The following is a 27,493-nucleotide window of genomic DNA, read 5'->3' on the forward strand; positions in this document are numbered from 1 at the left end:
GCGTTCCTAAAGTCACGGTCCGCCTTCCTTCTCCTTCTGATTTCTTGCCTTTGCCTCTTAGGTTATTTTATTTTTATTTTTTGAAACATTTTGTTTATTTCTTTGAAAGGGAGAGAGAGAGACAGAGCAGGAGCCCGATGAATGAGGGGCAGATGAGGAAGCAGACTCCCCGCAAAGCAGGAAGCCCAACACAGGGCTCGGTCCCAGGCCCCTGAGCTCATGATGTGAGCTGAAGGCAGCTGCTTAGCCAACCGAGCCCCCCAGGCGCCCCTGACCTTGTCTCTTGTTATTTGCTAAGAAAACACAACCAGCAAGTTCCCCCAAAGTTCCCCCATTCTTTCCCCCTCCTCCCACCGCAGAGATGGTCACTCTGGTGTCCCAGGACCCCACCATCTCCATTCCCGACAGGACACTTGCCTCTGTGTTCAGACATTGCTCCTTCAAGCATACCTTTTCTTTTCATTCTATGAAATAGAAAAAGAAAAGCAGACCTTTTCTTTTCATTCATCTCTCCTTGTGTCAAACACCCAATGATAATGATTATTATTGCTTGTATTTACTGAGTACATTATTTTCATAACCCTATGACGTGCATTTTATTGTCCTGTTCTACACAGAAGGAAACGGAGACACAGAGGAATTAAGCAACCACACAGCTGCTAAGTGAGAGAGCCAGAATTTGGACTCAGAAAGATGGAAACACCCATCAGCCTAGCAACTTTATTACTCGAAACTTCTTCTCCTGAACCAAGACCATGTTTCCCTTGACCTTGCCTCTCCCCTAATCTGACCTTCACCTCTACCCTTCCACTGATTTCCAGACCCTTCAAACCAGCTCACAATCAGTACTGCCACTTTCTCATCTGCCCTGTGCTCCTCCTTCTTCTGCAAAGGGGCATCTCCACATCCACAGAAACGGCCCTTGCGCAGCTCAGCAGGGATAGCAGGACCGTCCATCCCACAGGACCCCAAAGGGGGTCTCTCCCTCCGAGTCCCGAGTTCCCTCTTGCTTCTGCTTCTTGGAAGATGCTTCCGTGTCCTCCGTGCTGTAGGCTGGCAGACTCTTCTCTCTCACAGTGCATGCATTCTGCTGTTCTGGTAACACGTGAGCTCTCGGTGGACTAAAACGTGTTCTGCCTCTTAGTACTACACTGTGTGCCTGGTGCTCACACGTTTCTGATACCCAGTGACTGACTGGAACCGGCAGGTAATTGGAATCCTACAAGTCTTGGAAATAGGGTGGTGTGAGTTGCATGCTTTGACTCTTTAACTCTGCTTCTGCTTTCTGAGGCTACCACTCCTGGTTCATGAGAGTTTTCAAGCACAAAGCGTGAAAACCCAAAGCCATCAAAGGGACTCAAAAGCAGCAGAATCCTGATTTTTTTCCCCCATGACCCCAATGCCATTTTCCCTAAACATGAGTTCCAAGGGAAAAAGAAGGGTCTTTGATAAGCACCACAGGGTTTCATAAAAGCCATGTTGTCTTACCCCTTCCTGTCTTACCTGGGAACTTGCTCCGACTTGAGTAGATTAATCACTTTGTCAAAGGTGTGGTGAGGAAGAATGCAAGGGCAGGTCCTCAAGGTTCATTTCTCATGGGAGCGAGGACGCACAGGGTGAATTCAGTACCAACAACTTGGCCAGATTGGTCTGCTCACTAAAGCTGCAAACACACTTCTCTGTGCTGCCAGGGGCCTGTCTCCTGGGCCGGCGTGTTGTGTAGATACCAGCCTGTCTAGAACTGGGCTCTAACCTGTGGGTTCTGGTCTTTACAGCTCCCGACGGCCCGCCTCAGGAGGTGCACCTGGAGCCCCTGTCATCTCAGAGCATCAGGGTCACCTGGAAGGTAAACTGAGCCAACCCTTGTATTCCTGCACGGTGTTTGCGGGGTGAGCACGTCACGTACATGCCGTGTTAGGATGCCAAGACAGTGACATTGTGTGAAACTTTGGTTTTGCCACGTTAGATTAAAAGCTCTTTTCTTGATGTCCAGTATATGTATCCACATTCTGAATACTTTTACAGCCAATTGCGTTTGCAGAGAGAGCGGAGTTGGCATGTCTGGTTTTCATTCTTTGAATCTGATGGGGTCCCAAGAGCCGGTTGCTGCACAAGTAGGGGAAGACATGTGCTTGGCACACCTAGCTTTGGTCCAGGCGAAGCTTTTTCCTAAGTGCTTTTCCAAAGTGGCAGATCCGAGCATGGCAGATAGCCCGCGGAACTGGCAGAAAAGATTGTCACCCTCACTGTGCCACCAGCGAACAATGTCCTCGAGAATGCCCTTCCCTTCCTCCTCAGCGTGGTGGCCTGTGGAGCCAGCTGCCACCCAAGGCAGTGGTGCCCACACGTGGCTGCAGATGTGGGCTGGCCACTGGTCAGCCGAGGGCTTGTGGCTGGTCACTGGGATAGACGCTTGAGCGACAGAGCAAACAAATACACAGGCAGCATGGTGACGCCCAGTACGGCCGCCATGTTTCTCACAGCATTGAAAAACTGTGAAAGGCGTTGGTGAAGGAAGCGTTGGTTACGTGTTGGAGCATGCTGGTCACAGGCGGCATGTGAGGTCCCACTGCCCTAGGGATCTTGAAGTCACTCACCCAGCGGGGAAAGCTGTCTTGGGAATTACTCATCCCTGGATGGGCTCCTGCCGACGGTGACTGTGGACTCTACTTAGAATGTTCTTGTTGGGTCCCCACTTGTGTGAGCTGCACTGGCTCTTCCAGTTCTGAGGTCCCCATCCTCTGCTCTCCCCCTTTCCCCGCATCCTCGCTCAGAGCAGAAGCCAACACCCAAGTGGGGTCCTCGAGGGGCTCGCCCCTAAAACCATAAAGGCCTAGCGCATCACCCCTGTTGTTGGTGTTTTCCTTCTGGTGCCAGCCATTTTGTAAAGGGAGCTGCCTCTGTAACAAAAAACTCCTCGTTGTCAGGGTGGCCACCATCTTCCGTGCCAATGCCACAGCCCCTTTGTGCGAGCCCTTATACCCCAGCCGGTGGTTGGCTCTGGAGGACAGCAGGCCGGAGTGTTCGGCCACACAGACAGCACAGGCCGAGCGCGTGTAAGCGTATCCGCCAGCTCGAGCATCACACAACAGACAGTGAGAGGCCCTCAGCGAGCCATAACCCTGGACCCGTCCTGGCCACTCTGCAGATGGAATGCTGACTCACTCCGCCTCAGTTAACGGCTCTGTGAGGCCTCATCCCTGGCTCTGCTCAGTCTCACACGTCGCCAGTGAGGAAGGCCAGCTACTCCTGGGGCCCCTCAAGATTTCTGGGTCCTGCCTGAGAAAGGTGTCTGTTCGCAGAACTCATGCACCTAAAAATGGAAACTTTCAAGACTTTCCGGGCATGGTGTCTTTTCTGTCTCCAGAAGAGAAAGAAAGCTAACGTCAGTAAATCGCTGTTAAAGTATTTCTTTTTAATGTCGTATGGAAAGAAAGCCCTGCTCCCACTAGACCTGAGCCAGTGGCAATGCACGGTTCATGGAGCAGCGGTTTCTCTCGGAGCTGTGGGCGGGTATTGTGGGGCCTGTCAGCGCGGACAGGTGTCTGGGGGACTTAGCAGACTGAACCAGGTAAGGACCCCCCGTTCTCTGGCTTCTCATTGCACATCGGCCTGATTACATCATGAGAGCGCATCCCTGGTTCAACTGGACTTTTATCTACAATCCAAAGTATATGTAAAGGACATTTTCCTGCATGAAATATGCCTAGATTTTATGGTGTAAACACCAAAGACTCGCATTTTGTGTAAGGAAACTGACCAGAGAGGGAAAGACAGAAGGAAGTAAGGGGAGAAGGAAGCATCACATTAACCCAGAGAGGGAGCCGCGCCCCAGTGGACAGGACAGCAACACCACGGTCAGGAGGCAGCGCGCTGGGCGCTCATTCAGGGTCGCGGGACGACAGACAGAAGTGAAAGCTGCACTCGGGAGAGAGGAGACAGAGGGAGAATGGTGCCATGGCTTTGGTGGGAAAACAGCCATTTTAGACTCTTGACCTCTGACGGGTCCCAGGCACTCTGACAGCTTTGAATACTGGAGCTAGATCCTGGTTGTTTAATTATAGTATAAGCAGCCCTTCTGTGACATATCCCTCCCACTGAACCAAATAAACAGCACAACTTCCTCTTTTTATTTTAGCCATGTCTTTGACCACGGAAAAGGTCCAAGCTTTTAAAATTTCAAGCCAGGTGAAGGTTTCCCATGACCCACTGAATGTAGACCAAGACCCACTGGACTCAAGAGGCCATTCAGCATTGGCTGCAGGTGTCCCTCCCCACCTTGCCCCCGTTCCAACAGGCCATCCACGTGCCCACAGGTGGCTTCTCCCTCCTCCTTCGCTGTCACCGATGACACTGTTTCTCACACCCCCCACCCCATCCAGACCTGCATGACTCTGGAAGGAACCCCCCATGTGACCCTCACTCTTGGTGACAGCTCAGTGAGGCCCCGTCCCATAGGTTCTACCTTCCACATGCCTGGACCTCCTCTGTGGTTCAGAGAGCTGTTTAAGGTCAGGGAGGACCTCGTTCACCTCTGGTCCCCAGTGGGTGGCACGCTTGCATGAATGAATGAGAGAGGGAACAAATGACTGGGTGAGGACATCTGTGAGTTGGAATAAAGGAGTCCACAGCCCTACTGTTCCAATCACAGCAGCCTCCCAAGCATTCCGTCTTTCAGGAACTGCCACGGAGAACAACCCGCAGCTGGGAGGAGCTCCGAGCTCCGAGCTCCAGCCTGTACTATCGTGGGGTCTAATTCACGCTGCCATGAAGTTCCCTGAGCCCCCCGCAGTGGGTGCCCAAGACTGCCATCCCGCTCCGTGGAGCCCAGGGACCCACCACTTTGCCGATGGGCTTCTCCTGTAATTTACTGAAAAAATACATGACAGTGATGGTTCAAAAAATCCGTGATAAGTGTCAGAGGAAATGGCCCTCTGCACATCACATCAAATGTCAGCCTTCAGGAAGATGTCCAAGAACCCGTGCCCTATTAAATCGGGCTTTTAATAATTTTAAGTATTTGGAGTTAAATAAAAACCCTGATCAGTGCCTTGACAGGAACTCGAGAGATAGCATATGTGGTTCCAAATAACTAAAAAGGAAGTAAATGATAATAAAGATTCATTTTCTAGCTCTTGTTCCTCCCCTTTGAAAAACAGAAGAGTTTGCATAAGCAAATGCAGTTTCTTGCCATTTTTGCTGGGGTTATTCAGAATCAGAGAGAATATGGGGGCATCTGGCTGGCTCAGTCAGTTCAGCACCTGACTCTTGATTTCAGCTCAGGTCACAGTCTCAGGGTCGTGGGGTCCGGCTCCACGGCGGACTTGGAGCTCAGCTTGGAGTCCGCTTGCCCCTTTCCCACAGCTCCACACCCCTCCTCTGAAACAAAGAAATAAATAAAATCTTTAAAAAATCAGAAAAAGGGCCGCCTAGGTGGCTCAGTGGGTTAAAGCCTCTGCCTTCGGCTCAGGTCATGATCTCGGGGTCCTGAATCGATCCCCGCATCGGGCTCTCTGCTCAGCAGGGAGCCTGCTCCCCGCACCCCCCGCCTGCCTCTCTGCCTACCTGTGATGTCTTTCTGTCAAATAAATAAATAAAGTCTTTTTAAAAAGTCAGAATATTTAAAGCTACTGATTATTGATAATATATTTAATTAAGTACCTCAAAATCATAAACCTCACGGAGAATTTTTTGGCTTTTCAGAAAATCATGGTTCTAGTCTACCTCCCTAAGTGTCGAAATACTGACAGAATAAGTCTCTTTTGACAGTACCTGTCACCTTCTCTTCTGGTCAGTCTCAGAATCAACCAGTCCCATTTTATCGCAAATGAAGGGCAGTTTGATTGCCTGCTATCTGTATGTGTTCATAGCATAAAATTTTAAGTATCTGAAATATTTAATTCTTACAAGTATCTCAAAACATTTCTCCAGAGGATGCAATGTAAGGTAGAGATTTTTTTTTCCTCTTGATGTAAATATTTTCTTTTGTTTTGAATGAGAAGTCTTTTCAGAGCCATATGCTATTCCAAAAATATGAATATTTCAATTGTTTAAATGTTACAGTACTAAAAATGGTTGTCCAGACTGACAGCTCAGGACAACATCTTAGAATAATTTTGCCACTTTCTTGCCCCTCTGTATCCAACCCTTTGGCTGAATTTCATTTAGAATGAACAATGTTGCAGAAGAGATTACCTGATTTCCATAAAATTTGAACATCTCGTATTTAGGGATTTAATTAAATTTCAGTAATACTTTTAACTAAAACACCACATCTGCACAATCCCCAGTAATTCCAACTAATTGAGGCATCATTGCAATATGTTATGTTTCCCAGATGAGCTCTTACAATGGGAAAGTGGCTTAGCTTGTCTTTTTAAAACAGAACCGCCTGATTGCCAGTGACCTTCATCATAATGGTTTAATAAACTGCAGCCTCCACTTGACTCCAGCATCTAAATCCCTCTACCCAGGAAATGGCACGCCATGTTGGGAAAGGACTGTCTTCTAGAATGCGATTTCCTGGCTGGGGTCCCTGGGAAACCAATCTTTCCGAGCACTTGCTGTTAGCCAGGCTTTGTGCTCAACTTTGCGCGCATTAGACCGTTAGATCTGTGCACTGGGTATATCGGGCTTCATACAAACTCCTGACCTAGAAGGGATTTGCCCAAAATCTGAGGGCTTGGGACTGTCAGGTCGAGGACCCTCACCAACGTTTTCCAACTGGTTTCTAAGCAACTGATAAGCTAAGGTACACAAGGTGCCAAGATGGTGTCTTGTGCATAGTAAGTTTCTACAAATATTAGTTTCTTGTCCTGTTCCTTCCAACTTCATGTTATAAATTTTACTCAACCTTAATATTACAGAAAATAAGAAAAACGTAATTTCAACCTTATCCCTCTTTCTTTCCAAATGTAAACTTAGCCTAGCATATGTGCAGTAGTAAGTCAACACCCCTTTTCCTAACATCCACTGACATTCAAAAGGGTTGCCTTGAAATTAATTTTACTTCATTCCTTGACTCTCACTTTAATCCTCAGGGTATGAAAAATTACAAAATTTACATTTCTTCATCAATTTGTTCTAGAGTTGGATTTACAGCAGCTTTATTAAAAATCCCAATGACCAACATGCCTTACAAATATTTAAGGAACCGTCTGCCCTTCTCATATTAGCGAGTCAGCCTCTTCCCCCTCTAACAAGAGGAGGAAAATCCGAACTGAATTCAGAATCTTTCGGTTGTCTGCATACCCTGTGATTCTTCTCTCTCAACTTCTCACAGCTGACTAGCTCTGTGAGGGTAGAGGGTGTGTTTTACTTTGTTTGTCCACTAGATCCCCAGTAGGAGTATATTTAAACATTTGTCAAATAATACATGAGACATTCCCATTGTATACATTCCTGTTAAAATATTTGTATCGATAGGGGCTACCTTTTCGTTTGGAAACCCTTGGACGATATGCACATCTTACTATTTGTGTGCATGTGTAAAATATACAAATCCCTTTAATAAAACCACTCATTGCTCATTTGCCTCACTTGGTATGTATTTAGCATCTCTCCCCATTGATCCCTTGGATTAGCCTTCCTGGTTTAGGCATGGGATTGGCCTTCCCCAGTGAGCCCAGTTCTCTGCTCCAGAGAAGAGCCTCAAGCCAAGCTGCCCAAGGGGTCCTGGCTGGCCTCCCAACCTAAGCAGGCAATTCTCCTAGTTCCCAACCCCCAGGTGTAGTGAAAAAAATGCTGGCCACATTTCCAAAGGCTGCTCAGCCGCCGGGAGCGTGGGTCCAGGTCTGACACCGGGCATGCTGGAGAGGTTGGCTCAGACTCAGTATAAGGAGGCCCATCCCAGTGTACCTCTCCAGCTAAAGACCCTGACAGCACACAAATTGGGCTTGGACTAAGAACTAGGACCAAGGCCATCTCCATTCATCAACTGACAGTCCTTTCAGATGGTTTATTCTGAATGCTTCACACTGAGCCTGGATGACCCTGACAAGGCAAGGCATCTGAGAGCAGGCACTTCCGCTGTTCTCTTTCAGAGCTGTTACATTATAAACTGCTAGGGTACAGTGAGTCAGGAGGCAAGGGCGGTATTTTTGCCTTGAGAGAGAACCTATCGTCAAAGATGCAAATATGAGTAGTGCATAAGAATCACGAGGTCATAACTAAAAGAGCATTCTGGACATGAATTGATGACCAGTCATAGGTCTTCTTTGTCTGATATGTCAACATCACATTTTGTAAGTGAATTAGGTCCTAAAGTTGGGACATCCCACTAAAAATTGCTCATGGTTGAATAATATTGAAAATTACTGTCTATTAAGTACACTGTGCATAATTTTAGCTATGAAGTCTTACAGGGATTGAAGACTATGTACAAAAAATGTCACTGGACATAGAGTAGGATTAACATAAATTAAATCCACCTACAATAAGTAAATTGCTATAATAAGAATATGATATGATGATATGATATGTTATGATATAAAAAGTATTGGATTAGACTTCAGGAAAATTAGATATTACTCCCACTACCATACCTAATAGCCTCAAGCAAGTTACTTTGTCTTTGCTGAAACTCAACACATTTACACTAGTTCCATCACTTGATAACAGGGAGGATGAAGGATGTGAGGGACTTGGGAACCTGAGGGATGGCCTGAAAGGACACACTTGGTTTTGGTGTCCTCCCTGGATGCTGGCCCCCTAGTGGCTCTGGATAGCACAGCCTTTTCTACTGACAGTACATCCCAGTAAATGTCAATCTTTTGAAATTTGCCTGAATAAATAAATAAATAAATAAATAAACAAACAAACAAACTTATCTTAAATGACCTAATAATTGCTGGATAGGTAATGATTTTAAGAAAAATATTCATAAGACCGTCTCGGGTATAGTTTTACTGGTTCTCATAAAACACTGACTCTACTTTTAACATAATAAATCAGAATTCAAGTTACAGTGAATATAGAACTAAGTATTATAAATGCGCTGATTGGCACCCATCAAGCGAGTGAGTAAATGAATATACATTGTTTTGTGTGCCTCGTTTTCCTAGAGAGCACTCATTAAGCCATGTTGCTAATAACACATTTCTCATCAGAAAAATCAAATAATTTTTTTTATAAACATGTATTTTTATCCCCAGGGGTACAGGTCTGTGAATCAGCACTCACCAAAGCACATACCCTCCCCAATGTCCATAACCCCACCCCCCCCTTCTCCCAACCCCCCTCCCCCCAGCAACCCTCAGTTTGTTTTGTGAGATTAAGAGTCACTTATGGTTTGTCTCCCTCCCAATCCCATCTTGTTTCATTGATTCTTCTCCTACCCACTTAAGCCCCCATGTTGCATCACCACTTCCTCATATCAGGGAGATCATATGATAGTTGTCTTTCTCTGCTTGACTTATTTCGCTAAGCATGATACGCTCTAGTTCCATTCATGTTGTCGCAAATGGCAAGATTTCATTTCTTTTGATGGCTGCATAGTATTCCATTGTGTATATATACCACATCTTAGGAGGCAGGAGACAAACCATGAGATACTGTGGACTCTGAGAAATAAACTGAGGGTTTTGGACAGGAGGCGGGTAGGAGGTTGGGTGAGCCTGGTGGTGGGTATTAAGGAGGGCATGTATTGCATGGAGCACGGGGTGTGATGCATAAACAATGAATATTGGAACACTGAAAAAATAAAATTAAGTTAAAAAAAAAGTACTTTGTTAAAAAAAAAAAAAGTGTTCGGTAAAAGTTTTTGTTACAACTGCATCAACTTTGTGGAAATTCAGTTTCTCACGGTACTTAACTTTTCCCTGCTGTCCTTAGTAGGAAAAAAAAAAAATGTGTAAGAGCAGTAGGAATAGCTTCTGAAATATTTTGCTTTCACCCAGAATTCAGTGTTGTTAATGTTGCATGGATAGCAGCCAATTTCTAATCCACAAAGTTGATGCAGTGGTGACAAAAACTTTTACTGAACACATTTTTTATATTTTTTTATTTTTAAAACGAAACACATATGTCAAGGTACAGCTACTGGGGAAAGCAGAATGCTGCTTTGACTGTCAAAAGAATGGCCTGGACACTCATCCTACTTAGACTAAGGATGCAGAGTTTTAAGTTTTGAGCAATATCTGTTTTTCTAGGACTAGGATTTTATGTTAAATAATGATACTTCTGGATTAGAAGCAGCCACTGTAATTGGCAGCCAAATAAATAAAGAGAAGATTCAAAAAAAAAAAAAGAAAAGAAAAATCAAATAAAGAGATATTTAGTAAATGAACACAGATGTTAGGAGGAAAAATCAAAGGAATAATCGAAAGCATGCACAACCAAGAATTCAGATGACACCTGTTATGTCATGGACATGTCTCCTAAGGCAAATGAAGAAATCTGATGTTCCTTCCATGATTTAAAACCAGGCTGGACAAAGTTCCCTGTGGTCTGTTTCAGGAAGAACTCTGGCCAGGACAGCTGTGAGCCAGTGGTTGCAGGAGACTCCCCTGCATCTAGTCTCCACATTCCATTTTCATGGTAACACGAAACAGAACAGGAAAACACACGTATGCTTTCAGATTCATTTCGCCAGTACAAATACATTTAACCTAATGCACTAAGATGTACCCAACTAACTGTATCTCAAGGCAATATTTTAAAAGACCCCTCCTCTTTGTATTAAAATCTTTGAGAACTAGTTTTACGGTCTTGTAACTCTTGTGATAGATTCCTCCCATTAGCACATTCTTTTGAAAATTTTAACGTGAGATATAAAAACTGCTATATGCTTTGAGTAATCATAGAAATACAGGAAATGAAATACATGAAATAATATATCTTTTAAAGATATATTATCATTTCTGGTTTTTTTCTGAAAGTTACAATCTAAAGTTGGAAATAAGCCCTGTTTTTATCTAAACAGAAGAATTCAGGTGTATTCTGATTGACTTGTGGAGGTCAGAATTCCCAAAAAGTAAGGGATGAGTCAGAGAATGGGCAGTGTCACTCCTGGAGGCTCTGTACAGGACCTGGGGCTGTCTCTGCATTTGGGCACATGTCAGGTGCATCCCCCATCTGGGAACCAGAGTGGTCCCTGGGGGAATCCCACACCCAGGATAGCATGTTCCTGACAGGAGAGATGATCCTACTGAACACTTTCTCCATGCTCTTCTCCTCCATTAACCATTTAAGAGTGCTCATGCCTGAAATTCCTTCAGTTGAGGTTAATGCTTCTCATCACCCAAGCACAGAGAAGAGACAAAGGTAGGTAGTTCTATGGAAGCAATGCCCCTCTATGTTTCAATCATGACATAAAGTGTCCATGGTAGATATTAAATCCATGACCAAAAGTCTGCTGTTGAAGCAGACATTGCTGGTCTTCTTCTGACAGAACATGGGTTAGGACTTCTCCATCCCAGCAAGGAAGGGGACTGACTCCATCAAGCCCTCACCCTAAGCCTTGGCCTCTCTCCAACCTTCCTCTCATAAAGGTGCCTCTCCTCCCATCTTCACCCCACCTCCAATCCCAGCCCACCCCGTGAATTCTACCCCCCAACCTGCACGCTGATTCAGTCCACACACTGAGTCCCTCAGGGGTCTGCAAACTTTCTGTCATGGGCCAGAGAGCAAAGATCTCCAGCCTTGTGAGCTCCAGAGTCTCTGTCTTAACTCCTAGCTCTACTGACTATAGCACAGAGGCAGACAGCCAGTAAAATTTACTCAGGCAACTGACATTTGAAGTGCATGTAATCTTCATGTGTCACGAAATACTCTTCCTCCTTCGAATTCTGCAGCCATATCAATACATAAAAAGTATATGCGTTCTTAGCTAAGGGCCATATAGAAGAACAGCCAAATATGGCCGCAGGACCATAGTTTGTCAGCCAGGCCATACTGAACACAACTACACCTGGGAGACAGACATGGGCCGCTGGAATATGTCACGAATAGCTTCCTGTTACGTGGCTCTCCCAGCAGAGAGCTGAAGGACCAGCGGACTCTTCCCAGGAGTGAAGTCAGAGCCTTCCTTCCATTCAGCGTCTCCTTCTGAACTGCGGATCTTCTGGGGTCCTTCTGGACAGAACTTACTCAAGCAGAAGTTAAAAAGAGCAGGACAGTGGTAATTCTTCCTATGGTTGAAGCAGGCCATTCCTTTACGAAGACTCTGATATCTTTGAAAATACTGGCTTTTCTCTTGTTGAGCAGATCTGGATCAAGTGGGACCCCCGGATCTCCACAGCCACCCAGCCATTCTCAGGGGCTCCCACTACCTACAGGGGATCTGCTTCAGGTTGGGTCTCTCTGGAGGAGCCAAGCTTTTTGAGATCACTCAGCTGCTGCTGAATAGTTGGGGTCCCAGTCATGTGCTCACAGATTGGTACACACTCCCTCCTGGCATCCAACCCCAAACCCCTTATCCTCTGCATCAACGCTGTCTGTGCAAAGTCTAGATGCACAGGTGAGATCTGTCTCTCAAAGCCTCAGAGTCTCTAGGTGTGCACTCTTTCCTGGCTGGGCCCTGGCCTCGCCTCTTGGTGGCCCATGGACCTGTCTCCTGCAGCCCCTTCCCATGTCTCTCTGCTTTTTCCCTGGTTTGAACCTGGACAGATCCCCGCTCTGTCATTCTCTTCAACGGACTCCACTCCCAGACTCTGGGACACCCATCACCCTCTGGCCAACTCTGCTTCCCAGAAACATCGGGACATCTAGAGGCCCTGACATTCAATGTGGGATATTCTGGAGACCAGCTCTCAGAGCCAACACCAGTTGCGGTCTGCGGATGTGCTATGCTTTCCTTTGTTAGTTCTCCGGCAGAAACCCCTGGATAAGCCATTAAATCTGGTGAGAAATGCTGTGTATGGTTACCAGAAAGTGTGCTGTGCAGACAACAGTGCGATTCAGAAAAAGGAGGGGACCCAGCAAGAGCAGCTCTTCAACATGTTTATGGGTTGGATGAAGGAATGAATGAGTGGGTGAACGAAACGAGAACTGCCCCACACTTGAGAAACTAATGAAGTCCTGTGATGCAACAGTTAACCTCAATTTCATCCCGCAAAACTGTAAGAGCCTGTTTCTAAAATTCTGCATGTGTTTCCCAAGCCCGAGCGCACACTTGGCCGCCGCCTCCACCCCAGCTGCCAGACCTGATGAGGACTCAGTGACGATCAGCTTCAAGTCAAAGTTCTTGGCTTCTCAATACTGTGCCTCCTTCATCGTTGTGTCACTCATCCTTAATTTCTCAGACCTGGGCAGAGTAGCTCCTGCCATTACTACCAGCACAGTCAGCACAGAACCCTTCCGAAGGGTCACTCGGAGCTGTTCCTCCCAGGGCCAGCCCTGGTTATCTCTCCCGGGTGCAGAGGGGCAGGCTGGTTGCATTCCTGCAAGGCTGTCCCTCTTCAGCACTGGTCGGTCTTCCTAGAGGCTCAGATGAAATGCGCCTTCTCTGGGAATCTGGGAGTCTTTCTGCCACAATGGGGAGAAGGCACCTCTCCCCCTTTCCCTTCCATGATACCCATGCCATCCCTTGGCACTGCAAACACATACTCTGCTCTCGCCATGGGCTCCCTTGCCGGTCTCCCCTTGTGCAGGACGGGCCCCAGTTCCTACCGCTCCAGCGAATGCATCCACTCACCGCGCAAGCTTACCGAGTAGCTTCTATTGATGCTGGGGAACAGGGGCGGGGACTGGAAGGGGGACATGACGGTAAGAAAGACAGTCCACTGCCCCCGGAAGAAAAGGGAAATGAGGACAAGTTACATTTCAAGTGAATTTGGAAGATCCTAAAAGGAGAACGTTCAATTCATTTTTCACCTGAGTTCCTCAACATGCCCCAGTAACACGGTGTTCTTGGAATGCAGAAATCTGCAGCAGAGGCTTTCGCGCTCCAGTTGGTCGGCCGGTGAACCCTAGCATTGAGCCGAGTCCGCTCACCTGCGCTGGGAAGGGAAAGGGACACGTGCAGGAACAGGACCTGGCTGGTGGCTTTCTAGAGAAGAGAGGCCTGCTCTAATCACCCACACCCTTGATGATGCTGTGAGCATTTGCACATCCTCTGCTCGCTAGCTTTTCAAAGACCTCTGTATCTGCCGCAGGCAGCTCCCAGGCTCCTCTGGACGGACACATAAAATGCAGACGCTTGCAAACCACAGATACACTGACACCATGCTACTGTTGTCATGGAGATGGACAGAGACAGTTTCTTAAGGAAGTGGGGGTTGGTGGGGGGGGGGGACCGGAGGCTAGAGTAAGGACACTTGGAAGGATGAAAGAAAAAGCATTTTAGGGGGGACTACAGGAGGAGAAAAATTGCAGGGCTAGAAAGGGGGAGAGAGTTCCCCAGAGGGCAGATAAAGAACCCAGGCTCGTTACCTGCTCCAAAGGTAAATGAAAGGAAGAGTAGTAGTCAACACGGAGAAATAATTAACCCCATATGAGAAGCACAACCATGAAGAGAGAAGGGCTCCTTCCAGAATGGTGGCACACTCACCGTGGCTGGGGGAAGGGAGAAACAGGACACGTGTCAGTCAGAGCCGTCTGTAAATAATGCCATCGGACGGTGGCCTTCTGCAATATGCAGTGAGCCCTAGACGTTTCTTCTTTTTTTTCCTTTTTCCTTTTAATTTTTCCATTCACTAACTGTCCAGAGTCCTCCTTTAATACATAGCAAGAGGACGGGTTGCCAGGTGAGATTTGCTATGAATCTGTGGGTCTGCCGTAAATTATTCTTGATCTAAAAACATGTCACCCATGAGATGGCCCAACAAGTGAACGAACTCCAGGATCCCTGCTTTAATAAGGAAAAGAAAAAGGATGACTTTGTGCAAACAAGTTGGCTCCTCAGATGCTCATTTCCTCCCTTGATGGGTCTGGGAAGGGAAGCTGGACCCCCCTCATCCTGATGCATGAGCTGCCATGCTGAGAGACCGCAGGGAGGCCGGCTTTCAACCTGGATCCAACTGCACGGTGGTCCTGAGCGACCCTTCTCTACTGGCTCGTCCAGGCCTCTGACAGACAGCTTCATCATGGACCTGGAGTCCAAGCATCTCTTCTGTCTTCAAACCAACCTCGTTGGTCCTGTACCTAGTCCGGTTATACACCTGCAATGACGTCATCCCTGACCATCCCTTTCTTTGCACCTCCCATGTGCTCGAAACCATTCTCTCCTGCGTCGACAGTAACATTGCCCGAGAATGTCCGCTCTGCTGAAGCCCTGTTTTGGACAAGGGAGTGGATGAGATTTCAAACATGTTTGTGAGAATCCTTAGGCACTTGGAGCTTACAGTCAAGTCCTCGGAAACCTGACGTTCGATATGGAACAGAGGCCACGGGAGGGGATGAAATTGATCAGTTCTGGCGGAGCTGAAGGCGAATCGGTGCATGTGGGTGGAGGCCAGAGGAGAGAGAACCCCTTGGACGGAGGCAGTTGAAGGAAGCAGGTGAGCCGGAAGTTGAGCCGGCTTTGGAGAATGAGTTGGGCTTTTATAGAGGAGAGAGAAGAGTGGTTTCTGATGAGGGTTTTCGTGAGATGGGAAAACCCAAGAGAGTTGGAATTCCCATGCTTGTTCCAACAACTAGAGAGAATCCTAGGTCACCAGGTAACATCCAGGGGGCATGAGCCTGGAAAGACTTCAACCAGGTTTGAATCTCACTGCAGGTACTGCTGAGATCTGGGGAGAAAGGGACATGGTCAAAGCGGTATCTGGGGAAATTTTCCTTTTCCAGTATCTGCAACACAGATTCAAAGTATGTTCAAGGTCTCTACCTGATTTCCTCTTTCTCTTTTCTTCCTAAACCACCATTAATTTCATTCATTTAGTTTCATGAAACAAATAATTATTTTTGACCCATTTTGTCAATCACAATTTGATGCTATTTAATGGCCAGAGAATTATATTCTAAAACTGCCTTCCCCATTAGGGTTTCTCCCTTACATACACCTACCTTTATCCCAGGTAAACACATGCTCCAATGCATGGATGTTTAAAACATCATCCAAAAATATTTTTATTTTTTTAAGTTTTTTTAAAATTTATTCATGTGAGAGAGGGAAGGAGAGAAAGCACGAGCAGAGGGGAGGGTCAGAGGGAGAGGGCGAAGCAGGCCCCCCACTGAGCAGAGAGCCCGATGTGGAGCTCGATCCCAGGACCTTGGGATCATGACCTAAGCTGAAGGCAGAGGCTCAACCGGCTGAGCACCCAGGTGCCACCCAAAACATATTTTAAAGTAAAGAATATTATACATTGATTTGTCTTGGGATGACATGAAGCCCGTTGCCAGACTGTTCCACATGCCCTGCCCCCACCAGCTTATTGTCCATTCAACTCAGAAAGTCTCAGGGTCACTTTCAGTAAACCTTGGAACTTGCCCCACAGTCCCTACAATTTCCTAGACTGAACGGACAGGATCCCTCTGTTTGTGGACCTTTAAAAAGAGATCTGAGTTTTCAATATGTTCTCAAGGACTTCTTTAATGTAAATATACCCCAAGGGGAAATCGGGCCATCCAGCCTACAAAGTAATAATAAAACATAAACTTTGCCTGCCATAGTTAGAATTTTGGCTTTTATTTATGAAAACAGCACTTTCTCTTCATGTGATTTGTTAAATGTTTCTTTGATTCAAAATGTCTATCACACGGTACCTGGGTGGCTCAGTGGGTTAAGCGTCTGCATTTAGCTCAGGTCATGACCTCAGGGTCCTGGGATCAGCCCCCCATTGGGCTCCTTGCTCAGCGGGGATCCTGGTTCCCCCTCCCTCTGCCCCTCCCCATTGCTCATGTTCTTTCTCTTTCAAATAAATAAAATCTTTTAAAAATGCCATCATAAGTTAGGCTAGTTAGAACATACTTTCATCTACAGGAGGGGGAAAATAAAAAAACTCCTCCACCTGTGCAACCATATCCTAAACCCAAGAAACTGAAAGTCAACAAGCAGATCCCCTTGCTTTTGGAAATTTAGCTACATTGTTTGCCTCTCTAGTAAACATTTTCTGATGGGCATTTGTCTCTACTCTCTTCACTTGCTTCTTGACCTGATGCCATAACCACCATACTGTGATCCCGACTTCGTATCTGAGGAGGTCCTAAGCCTACACAGGGAACCAGTTGAAAAATAAGAATATTTAATGGGCATAAACCAATCTTTAAATATATGTATCATTTATATTTGTTTCACCACAATCTCTTCCAGTCCCGTATTTAACATTTAAAAACTCTGTGAAATCAGCAAAGGTATATGTTTTAAATTTGACTTATAGATGACTCTTACAGGGAAATAATTTTATTCATTAATTAAATGACATAAATGCAAATTCAGCGGTTGTGGTAAGACAATTTCTGTGGAACCAAATTCTCAAATCTAAAATCTTTAGATCTGATTTCATACAAAGTGAAAAGTCACAGCTCATCACTGGAAAAATAAGATTGCCCAGAGATTTGTTTGTAAAAAAGGGATGAGCTCTCGTGTCAGGGTCCAACCGTGCCAGCATGACTAGGAACATGATGATATAGAGGAATGTCTCCTTGATCTCCATTGGAACTGTGTGCATGCATGAAGTCAGTCTCATTGTTGAGCAAAGGCGTTGCAATCCAAGAAAATGAAAAATGGGGAAACTTGATTAAAAATGTGATTTTAGTGCCACTGGGCAGGGGGCATATTAGGCAATTCATACAGCACGCATCACCTCCTCCCCTTCCAGTCCCAGACCCTGGCCATCCTTCCAAGCCCCCGAGGGTTGGGGGACAGCTGGCCTCTTCAAACCACTCTGAGTCTGTCACTTTCTGGATGTGCACTGGCCTTCGCCCCCCAGTGCCCGGCACTTAGACATCTGAGATTCTCTGTGGTTTCTTAAGTGTTTACTCTCTCTCTCCAACTGGCCTGTCAGCACTTTGGGGACAGAGAAAGAAAGCCTTTCATGGTCCTGACAAATCTAAATCTACAGTTTTTAGTTAAATATAAACACACACACACATACATACACACATAGGGGCTCACACACATGCATGTACACACTTGCAACCACACACATGAATACACACATGTATTCACACAGACACAGACATACCACAAATACACAGACAGACACACTTGCACACACTCACATACAAACACACCATGTACTTGCACACATGCACACACAGACCCACCATGAACTCACACACATGTACAGAGACATCACACACATACGCACTTGTCCACACACTCACGTATGTACATATAAACATAACACATGCACACACAGACATCACACACATAACACATGTACACGGACATAACACATACACACATACATGCTTGCACCCACCCACCCACTCACATACATACACGCATGTACTCACAATACACAGAAACATAACACAATACACACATGTACCCACACGTTCAGATAGACATGACACACACGTGCCCTGGTGTGCACACACATGACACACACATGCACACATATACTCTCGCACATGCACACACAGACATAGCACACTTGTTCACACGCTCACATGTGTACACACACTCACATACAAACACACAAGTACCCTCACACATGCACACACACGTCTCTTGACTACCTGAAATTTTTACAGAACCTTTACTTCATCACTGTTGTGTTGTTCTCATAACATACTTGAAAAGAGTTTTGTTTCTTATAAAAACCCACAGTATTGGCAAAAATGTTCTGTCTTCAAGGCAGCACACGCTCTGTCATTAGCAGAGAGTAGCTCACTATCGCCTCAGCCCTGCCCGGTTTAAATCACTGTGAAGTGATTCCAAAATGATGTGTGTCTTCATGTCGGTGGGGGACTCCTTTCGCACGCAGCTTCCTACTGGAAACACCTTGATTATTCTGGAACATTCTATGGGAGTGTAAGCTCCCATAGTCCCTACAAGGGCAGAGGACTTTGTACAAAAGCATTTCCGCTCCCCAGTGCCTTGGACAGCCCGGCAGAGCAGCTCCAGCTCAGTAGGTCCCGCCTGGTGAAGGTGTGGAGATCAGCGCAGTGGAGACGCCGCGAAGGCGCCCAGTGTCTCCGACTTCTGGAGGAAGGGGGCCCGGCCAAGAGCTAGGGTTCGCTGCTTCACACCAACACCACTCTCACCAGGACACCTACTGCTATTATTACCCTGACCTTCAGACTGTTTTCCGCTTTCCCAAATGGGGGGGGGGGGCGCTGGCTTCCCTCTTGTCCCTGCAGGGTTCCTTAGTGTTTTCTTTTTCTTTCCTCTTTAGGCTCCCAAGAAACATTTGCAAAATGGGATTATCCGTGGCTACCAAATAGGTTACCGCGAGTACAGCACCGGGGGCAACTTCCAGTTCAACATTATCAGTCTCGACACCACTGGGGACAGTGAGATTTACACCCTGGACAACCTCAGTAAGTTCACCCAGTACGGCCTGGTGGTGCAGGCCTGCAACCGGGCCGGGACAGGACCTTCTTCTCAGGAAATCATCACCACCACCCTCGAGGACGGTAGGTCTGGAGGCTGCCGCGCGCGCCTTTCCTTCTTCAAGCGTGTGCTCTGGTCGCCACTCGGGCCCCCCACAGCCTGGCTCCTGCTGGCCCTGCTGTGACAACGGTGCCAGGCCTGGGGGGCTGCGGCTCCGTTTCCAGGAAGTCTGCCTTCATTCGCTCACCAGCTGCACACACTGGGTCTTGCCCTTGACAGAGCTTGCATGCAAAGCCCAAATCCTTCCCTTTCCAGCATCTCATTCATTCCAGGCGCGAGAACTGGGCTTTTCCCAGGTGCATCGAAGGCTTTCACTAGGACTGCAGAAGCCTGACCAGAATGCAGAAATCCGATTTCCTAAGAATTTCTTCCAAATCAGTGTTAAGGAAGCTTTCCTCTCTCCCTCCCTTCCTTCCCACCTTCCTTTTTCTTTCTCTTTATGATTGCTTCCTCTTTCCAAGCACTTTGGACCAGAGCAAGGAATGAGCAGCCTTCCTGGCACAAATCTCACGGTGACTGAGCGCCCCCTAGTGACCACAAGGGGTTAATTCGCCTTGTCCCGTGACCGGTCAGGAGGGCTGGAAAAGCAAAGGAGAGCTCTGGGTCCAGAGACCCCCGTTAGAGACAGTATAAGACACAGGCTTCATTGCAGCAGTAAGTGCAGAGTTTAAGGTATGAAATTTGCACCGCCGTGGCCTCTTGTGCAGTTAGCCACGTGGTCACGGGTGTGAGGAGGCACAGGGTGACTTGCCTCCATAATTTCTGACCATTTCTATAGGGAGAGAATCCTCGTCTTAGAAAACTGGAAACCCAGAGACTGGGATTTTCTGTCCAGGATCACGATCTTTGCCGTCATGACTGCATATGCCGTTTGGTTTCCCTCTCAATGCTAATGCTTCACTGATGTGCGTGGTCCGGTGATATTTTGTCCCTTCTCCCAGGCACAGCGTTTAAGGTCTGGATAAACCACGTGAAAAGCATTTCAAAGAGCCCATATCTCAGACCATTGACTCTCTGTCCTCTGACACCACGTTACAGTTTTGCAAGGGCAGCTGGCCAGGGAGGGGCAGTGGGGACGCTCTGACCACGTGTCTGCTTCTCAGCACCTCTCAGGAGCCAGGCTTCCCATTTGTATGCCAGATACTGTGGCCTGTGAAGGGCATGCGCTGTGTAAAGCAACCCTAACCTCCGTCACGAGAGCGATGAGGAAATAAACTAGAGAAGCAAAGGCTTTTGACTTTTGCAGTAAGATCAGAAGTGTTCTCTGCCCTTCCGTGCTGGGGCAACCTTCTTCAACACGAGGCAGTTCAGCTGGGTAGAGAGAAAGTTATACTATTTGAATAGGGAAATGGTATTCATATTTCCCCTTACTTTTGTGGATTGAGTGTGTTTTTTTTTTTTTCTTTCACTTGCATGTTGAAACGTCAAAGTAATGTTGCTTATTCCGTATTGCTTTGCTAATTAAACTACCCACGGTTGTTACAGATTCTAATTATTTCATTTCAGTGCCCAGTTACCCCCCTGAAAATGTCCAAGCCATAGCAACATCACCAGAAAGCATATCAATATCCTGGTCCACACTTTCCAAGGAAGCCTTGAATGGAATTCTCCAGGGGTTCAGAGTCATTTACTGGGCCAACCTGATGGACGGAGGTAAGAGGATTAAAAACGAGGGCTGTGAGTTTGCCCCAGAGGATGTGTGTTGGTATTAGCCGACCCACCTCCTAATGTGGGTTTTAGGGTATGGAGGGCGCATCTTTATCAGTGGACACTGTCCACTCTCCCCCCGTCATTCTGTTCTTACCTCTCGTCTTCAGTGCGCACAGGGGTGTACAGCTGCTTGAAACCACATGTAGCCTCAAGAAGCAGTTTTAGGTATGGGGGGATGGCCCTTTGGCCCTTGGGAAATGTAGGCCTGGAAGTGCTTTCCTAGATGAGTATCTATGCCAAGCCTCTGCAGGCAGCACTAGGACAGTGATCTGGTTCTAGAAAGTTCTATGTGATGTGTATCCTAAAAGGTTGGCCCCTTCCAATTTCCCAGTAAGACTCAGCAGGGGAACTTCCTAAATCCCTGCAGTTGACCCATGAGAGGATTCAGAGGGAATGCCGGACGCCTCGCCGGGAATACTGTCATTCTCGGGAGGAGCGGTTCCACCCCAAATTCTCCATTTTGTCTCCCATCTTACTGTCCTTCCCCTCCTCCTGTTGCTCTTCCTTCGTTCTTCTGGTTTCTGTGTGCATGCGTGCGTGTGCGTGCGTGTGTGTGTGTGTCTTTATTTCAGATTATAGGACAAAATCTGTCTGTGTGTTTGGCCAAGACTGAATGACAGCGTGACCCCTCAGGTAGCGGCGAGATCGGAGCCAGAAGTTTCTGGGGGAGCTCGCGTCTCAGTGTGGCGGTGCTTTCGTGGCGTGGGTGCTGCTGAACCAGACGGAGCCCCGCTCCGTCAGCAGCAGGATCGGCACGCACCCACCCTGCCGCATTCGCAGGGGAGCTGCTGAGGTCCACTCATCCCTGCAGCCCAAGACCCGTGTGGCCCACACCTGCGCCCTCCCCTTCCCTCCTCTCCAGCTGACTCTCGCACCCCTGCCCCAGGGACAATGCCTGGGGCTTCTTTCAACCCCTCTGCCTGCATGTGGACTCCAAGTGCGAGCTCACCTCTGAGTTTGGGCAAACAGAGCCGGCGCCGCCAGATCTAACCCACCCCTGTTCAGGCCACCCAGGGCTGCTCTGTCAAGCCGGTGGCTGTGCCCACCCCATGTACAGAACACACAGGGCCTCGGAGGCTGCAGGGGGGCGCTAATATTGGTGCCAGAATAAAGGAATGAAGGCACTTGGCTAAATAAGATCCACTTGCTAAAGAAAGAGCAGTTTGGGGAGGAGTAGTTCCTGATGTCTATGCCGGACCTGCTTCTCGGGGCTGAGGACCAGAGCCGGTTCCTCCTGCTGTTGGGTATAACACCTCACACAGCACCCAGCCCTAGAGCCGTTCCGTAAAGATTCACCTGCTTGACCCAAGGCAGAGATGCTCGCTGAGCATCTCCTCTGTGTGGGCTCCTGGAAGGCCGAGTCTCCCATATTGGATGCTCTAAACCAGTGAGCCGGGGAGAATCCAGGGAGCCTGGAGCCCAGTAACGCTCGGCCAGCCCCAGAGACGGACAGATCGACACAGAGGACTCTGCAGCAACTTCCCCCTCTCGTGACTCAAGAAAAGCTTTTAAAAATCCCATAACGTAAAGTGCAGAGCAGTGACATGTGTACAAGTATCCATCTTATTGACATGCTGCCGTATGATACAATCATGGGTACTTGTGCCCATCCTCGTCCAGAATGAGACGGAACGAAATGCGTTTGCACGCCCACCTGGAGGCAGTGTGGCCCTGAGACGGTTCTGTTGTTGCTCCTGTTGGAAGTATTCCCAGGATCCGGGAAAAATGGCTCCTCGTCCGTGTCATCCACGTTTCCCCTCATCACTCATACCGTCGATCGGCACCTCAGCTCCACGAAGGCTGATGTGGTTAATACGGTTCTTTTGGCTTGATGCTTCTAAAGCTTGAAAAACGTGAATATTCAAAAACATGAAAGTCTTTAAATAAAGACTGCTTGGAAATGCCTACAGTTCCTAGAGATGCTTTTGCTCACTGTATGAAGATCAAAGTGGTGTGCTTAATGCCTAATGTAAGAGTTCTACACTTAATCTCCGGAAGATGAGAAGGAAACCCTTAGAGACGTAAACCTGCTACGAACACTCTCTCTTCACCTGCTACTTGGAAGAGGTGACATGTATGAGTTAGCAGGTAATTCCATGAGATTACTGGATGCTTCCACAGACACTCCTCAGGCTGCTGCCCCGAGGTCCCCATAGATGGAAAACATGTGACCATGTAAAGCGCCGGACCCACTAACCCCAAGAAAACACCACACACACACTCTCACACTCACACTCACATTCACACACACTCAGACACACACTCCCTCATACAGACTCCCACACAACCCTCACATACACACATCCACTCACACTCACAGGTATACATTCACAGGCACACTCACAGACTCACACAATCCTCACACATATATCTACTCATGCTCACAGACACCCACGCTCAGGTCCACACACGACCCTCACACATACATCCTCTCACACAGATGTACACTCACAGGCACGCACACAACCTTCACACATACATCTGTTCACGCTCACTCATAGACTCACAACCCTCACTCATTCCTCTACTTACATTCACAAACACACACAGGCACACACTCACAGACTCACACTCAACACTTACACCTACATCCTCTCACACAGACACCGACTCACAGGCACACACGCTGACAGACTCACACATAATACCCACACATACATCCCATCACCTCACAGACTCACACACAACCCTCACACATACATCTGTTCACAATCAGACACACAGACTCACAATGTTCACACGTTCATCCACTTACATTCATAGAAACACACAGGCAAATACACTCACAGACTCACACACAACATTCACACATACATCTGTTCACGCTCACTCACAGACACAACCCTCACTCATTCCTCTACTTACACTCACAAACACACACAGGCACACACTCACAGACTCCCACTCAACACTCACACATACATCCTCCCAATCAGACACACAGTCACAGGCACACAGACTCACACACAACGCCCATACATACATCTGTTCACACTCAAACACTCACAGACTGACACACAACACTCACATACATCCTCTCACACAGATGCACACAGGTACACTCAGACTGGGAGACACAGATTGTTACTACCGCTGATTAGAGTTGCCTCAAATACAATACGGGAAGGCGTTTTATTGTTAGTGTGGTCGGATAATAGCGGTGAGTACATGTGACAGGAGAGGCGAACCATCCCGTATGCTGGTGAAACTTCAGAGTGTTTTATCATGATCTGAAAGTTCGATACTTTTCAAGACGTGACAAGGCCATTCATCTGCAGTTGCTAGAAAAGCTGTACGCTTTGAAGTCCCATCTCCATCTGCGTCTGAACTCTGTCATTTCGTCTGCGATTGCCCGAGACAACACGGTGCTTCTGAGGCAAGGCGGCATTTGTGCCAACCGGATGTTTGCTTCCGTAACGGCTCAGTTGGCGGTACTTCAGAAATGTCATTTCCACCCCTGCTTTTTTGCCTTAAGACTCTTGGAGTAGGAGGGAGGGTATGAATACATAAAACAATTTGTTTTAAAACAGCTAAAAATTTTTTATAGTAGAAATAATATGTCTAAATGTATTTTATTTATTCATCTCATATTATTTTATTCATGATTTCAGCAGAATGTTACCCTTTAGTTCCTGGGTTTTGTTTTTTTTTTTTTTTCTTTTTAATAACCCCATGGAGTCTGTCAGAAGTAGATGATAGAAATCCTGCTTAAACCATAAAAAAGAACAAAAGCTTGAAAAAATGACAAATGAAGCATGCTGTTTTGATTGGGCTTTTTGTCATGATTTTCCTTTCTATTTTCTCCGCATCTCCTAAGCATCAAGCACCTGCCAGTCAGCAAAACACCCAGTGTGCCACCCGGACCGTGTCGTGAACCTCTTGGGGGCCATCTTGAATGGGGATTCTGAATAAATCATTTCGTCAAAGCAATATGAACCCCAAGACAAGTAAACATCCAAGTGTTAACTCTAATCCACGTTGCGCTTCATGAGTAGATGGAATTTTTCTGCTTCAGTTGTTTCTTTCTTTAAAAAGATGGGGAGTGCCGACTTCACCTTGTCCCTTGGGGCCCTCCCCCTCCCTATCACGGCGTCTTACCCAGGAGTGGCCCTGATGCATCCGTGCCACCTTCTCCTGCAACCAGCAGGGAGATAGCCCGGGCCCATGCCACCTTCTCCTGCAACCAGCAGGGAGACAGCTCGGGCCCTTCTTAAAGATGAAAACTTAAATACAAATGCAAAAACCCGAAGTCCCCAGAGGTCGATGACATAGACAAGGTCTCATAGCGAGCTGCTGGCCTGCAGCTCTGTGGAACTGTGTGTGAGAGAGAGAGATCGATCTTTGGCACAGTGTGGAAGTTCCTAATCTGAAAAGGTCTTGATGAGACTACACTTACATTTTTCCCATTAGCTTTTGGGTTTTTTCTTTATCCTCATCCACTTGACCCATATTAGATCCATTCAGGAAAACAAGCATCTTAAGTGAATAATAGAACACAAGGCGCGTTCTGGTGGCCACCAGCGGACCCTCCCTTCCGAGGGGAGGCTTCCTGACCCATCAGGCCTAATGGCTGTCCACTCTCTGAATGTGCAGCGACCCCACACATGAGCAAACATCCTCTCACTCTCGAAAGCCATCTCTTGAGGCTTCCAGATTGTGGTCCCGAATAGTGTTCACCCTGCTGGCCTCCCCAGGAGACCCCAGGCCAAAGGCACCTTCTGGGGACTCCCTTGCTCACTTTCCCCCAGCACAGAGTCCGGCCGAAGGACTGGCCCAGGATCTGCTCGAGGTGGTGACGGGCCCTGGGCTCACCCTCAGGCCTGCAGCTGAGTCTATGACCTACCTTGCCTCCCATGCCCCTTCCCCCGCACCCCGCATGCCACCCAGGGGGCCTGGCAGGTGTATGACAAGCCTGGGCCACTCCAGTTCTTTTTGAGCTTCATTTCATCAAAGCAGTATGAACCCCAAGACAAGTAAACATCCAAGTGCTAACTCTAATCCACGTTGCGCTTCATGAGTAGATGGCAAAAAGACAAAAGAGACATTCTGGAGTCGTCACTAATAACAACAAAACAACAACAACAAAAACCATGTTGTTAATTAATAAGCAGCCATCTGTGTGATATGTCGGAAGGACAGGAGGACAGAAAGACAGAGGACGGGAAGAGAAAGCTCGTTTAATCTGGCCAGTGTGACAGTTTCACCAAGTGACCACAGCAGAACGCTGAGACCGTGACCCATGAACATGAGGCCATGCACTGTGGTTCCACGGCCGATGGTCTTGGCCACTCTGCTAAACACCATGACCTGAGGCAGGGCACTGACCCTGCCCCTGCCTTGGTTTCCCTACCTGTAACCTGAAAGGGTCATGGAGATAATAGGATTGGTGCACGGGTTAAATAGGTTAGCTTTGAACCCAGAACGATGCTGACCCGTAAGTGAGCCTGCAGGGATGGCGGCTGTCATCGCCAAGGCAAGAGGGAGAGGAGCCGGCAGACAGCCCTGCAAGCGGCCGTATGCACAGGTGACCTTCGCAACAGCCAGCCACCCAGCGAGGCTGGTTCCCACCCGTCCTCTCAGTAACTGGGCACACAGGCTCGCAGGCAGGGCCAGTACACTGCGGAGGGTCCTGTGTGGGGGTGAGCCGTCCTCAGCCCTCTCTCTCCTGCTCCAAGTGCTCTGTAGGTGGCTCATTGCAAAATCCAGAACACCCATGGAGCTCTCTAACACATCATTGTAGGTTTTCTCAAATTGTCCTGTCTAATATGTCTGAGATGGGAGAGCATAACATTCCACCTTTGAATACGATGAGCTGATCCCATTCCAGGAGATGAAGCATTTTTAGCTAATGCCACGTTTCTGACACATCAGTGTGTCACTTCAGCAGGGAGGCTGGGGGTGGGGGTGGTTCACTCCAGGTAAGAGGAGCAGCTGGCAGTTCAAACATCTGAGAAGTTAGGTCCTTAAAAATGCATGACCGTAAGAGTTGAGTTTGTTTGCTTTTTACACAAAAAACGAAATTCGACTTGCAGAAGTTTCTTAAGGAGCAATTAGAAATGTATGCACGGAGGGAGCCACATGCAGGCTCAGGCTCCGCGGGTCCGTTGTAGGGACGCGCTTGACTGGCTGCTGGCGGATGCTGGGCTCTGGCCGCGGGCACTGGGCTCTAACGCTTCACCTGGAGTGAGTCACTGTGTTTTCCGGAATGACGATCCGCCCTGAGTCCTGGGCAGTCCCATGTGGATGAGGCCGGGCACAGCCCCTCAGAGGGATTTCAGGGGGTGGCGGCTGGGCCCCAGGGCTGGACAGCATGCCCAGTGAGCCCACCGCTAGTCACCAGGTCGT

At 47.7% G+C, this 27,493-nt stretch overlaps 1 protein-coding gene across 2 annotated transcripts in view; it reads left to right on the forward strand.

Annotated features, from left to right (window-relative positions):
• The window catches only part of DSCAM (DS cell adhesion molecule), a 745,695-nt gene that overhangs the window by 625,447 nt on the left and 92,755 nt on the right, over positions 1-27,493 (forward strand). For both annotated transcript variants that reach the window (XM_082722200.1, XM_082722199.1), the window contains exons 16-18: positions 1,776-1,846; positions 19,221-19,461; positions 20,945-21,091. In XM_082722200.1, the coding sequence (XP_082578326.1) occupies positions 1,776-1,846; positions 19,221-19,461; positions 20,945-21,091 (459 nt within the window). The remainder of the gene's footprint in view (positions 1-1,775; positions 1,847-19,220; positions 19,462-20,944; positions 21,092-27,493) is intronic.

Source organism: Mustela nivalis (genome assembly GCF_964662115.1).
Source record: "Mustela nivalis genome assembly, chromosome: 1".
Classification (NCBI taxonomy): Eukaryota; Metazoa; Chordata; class Mammalia; order Carnivora; family Mustelidae; genus Mustela; species Mustela nivalis.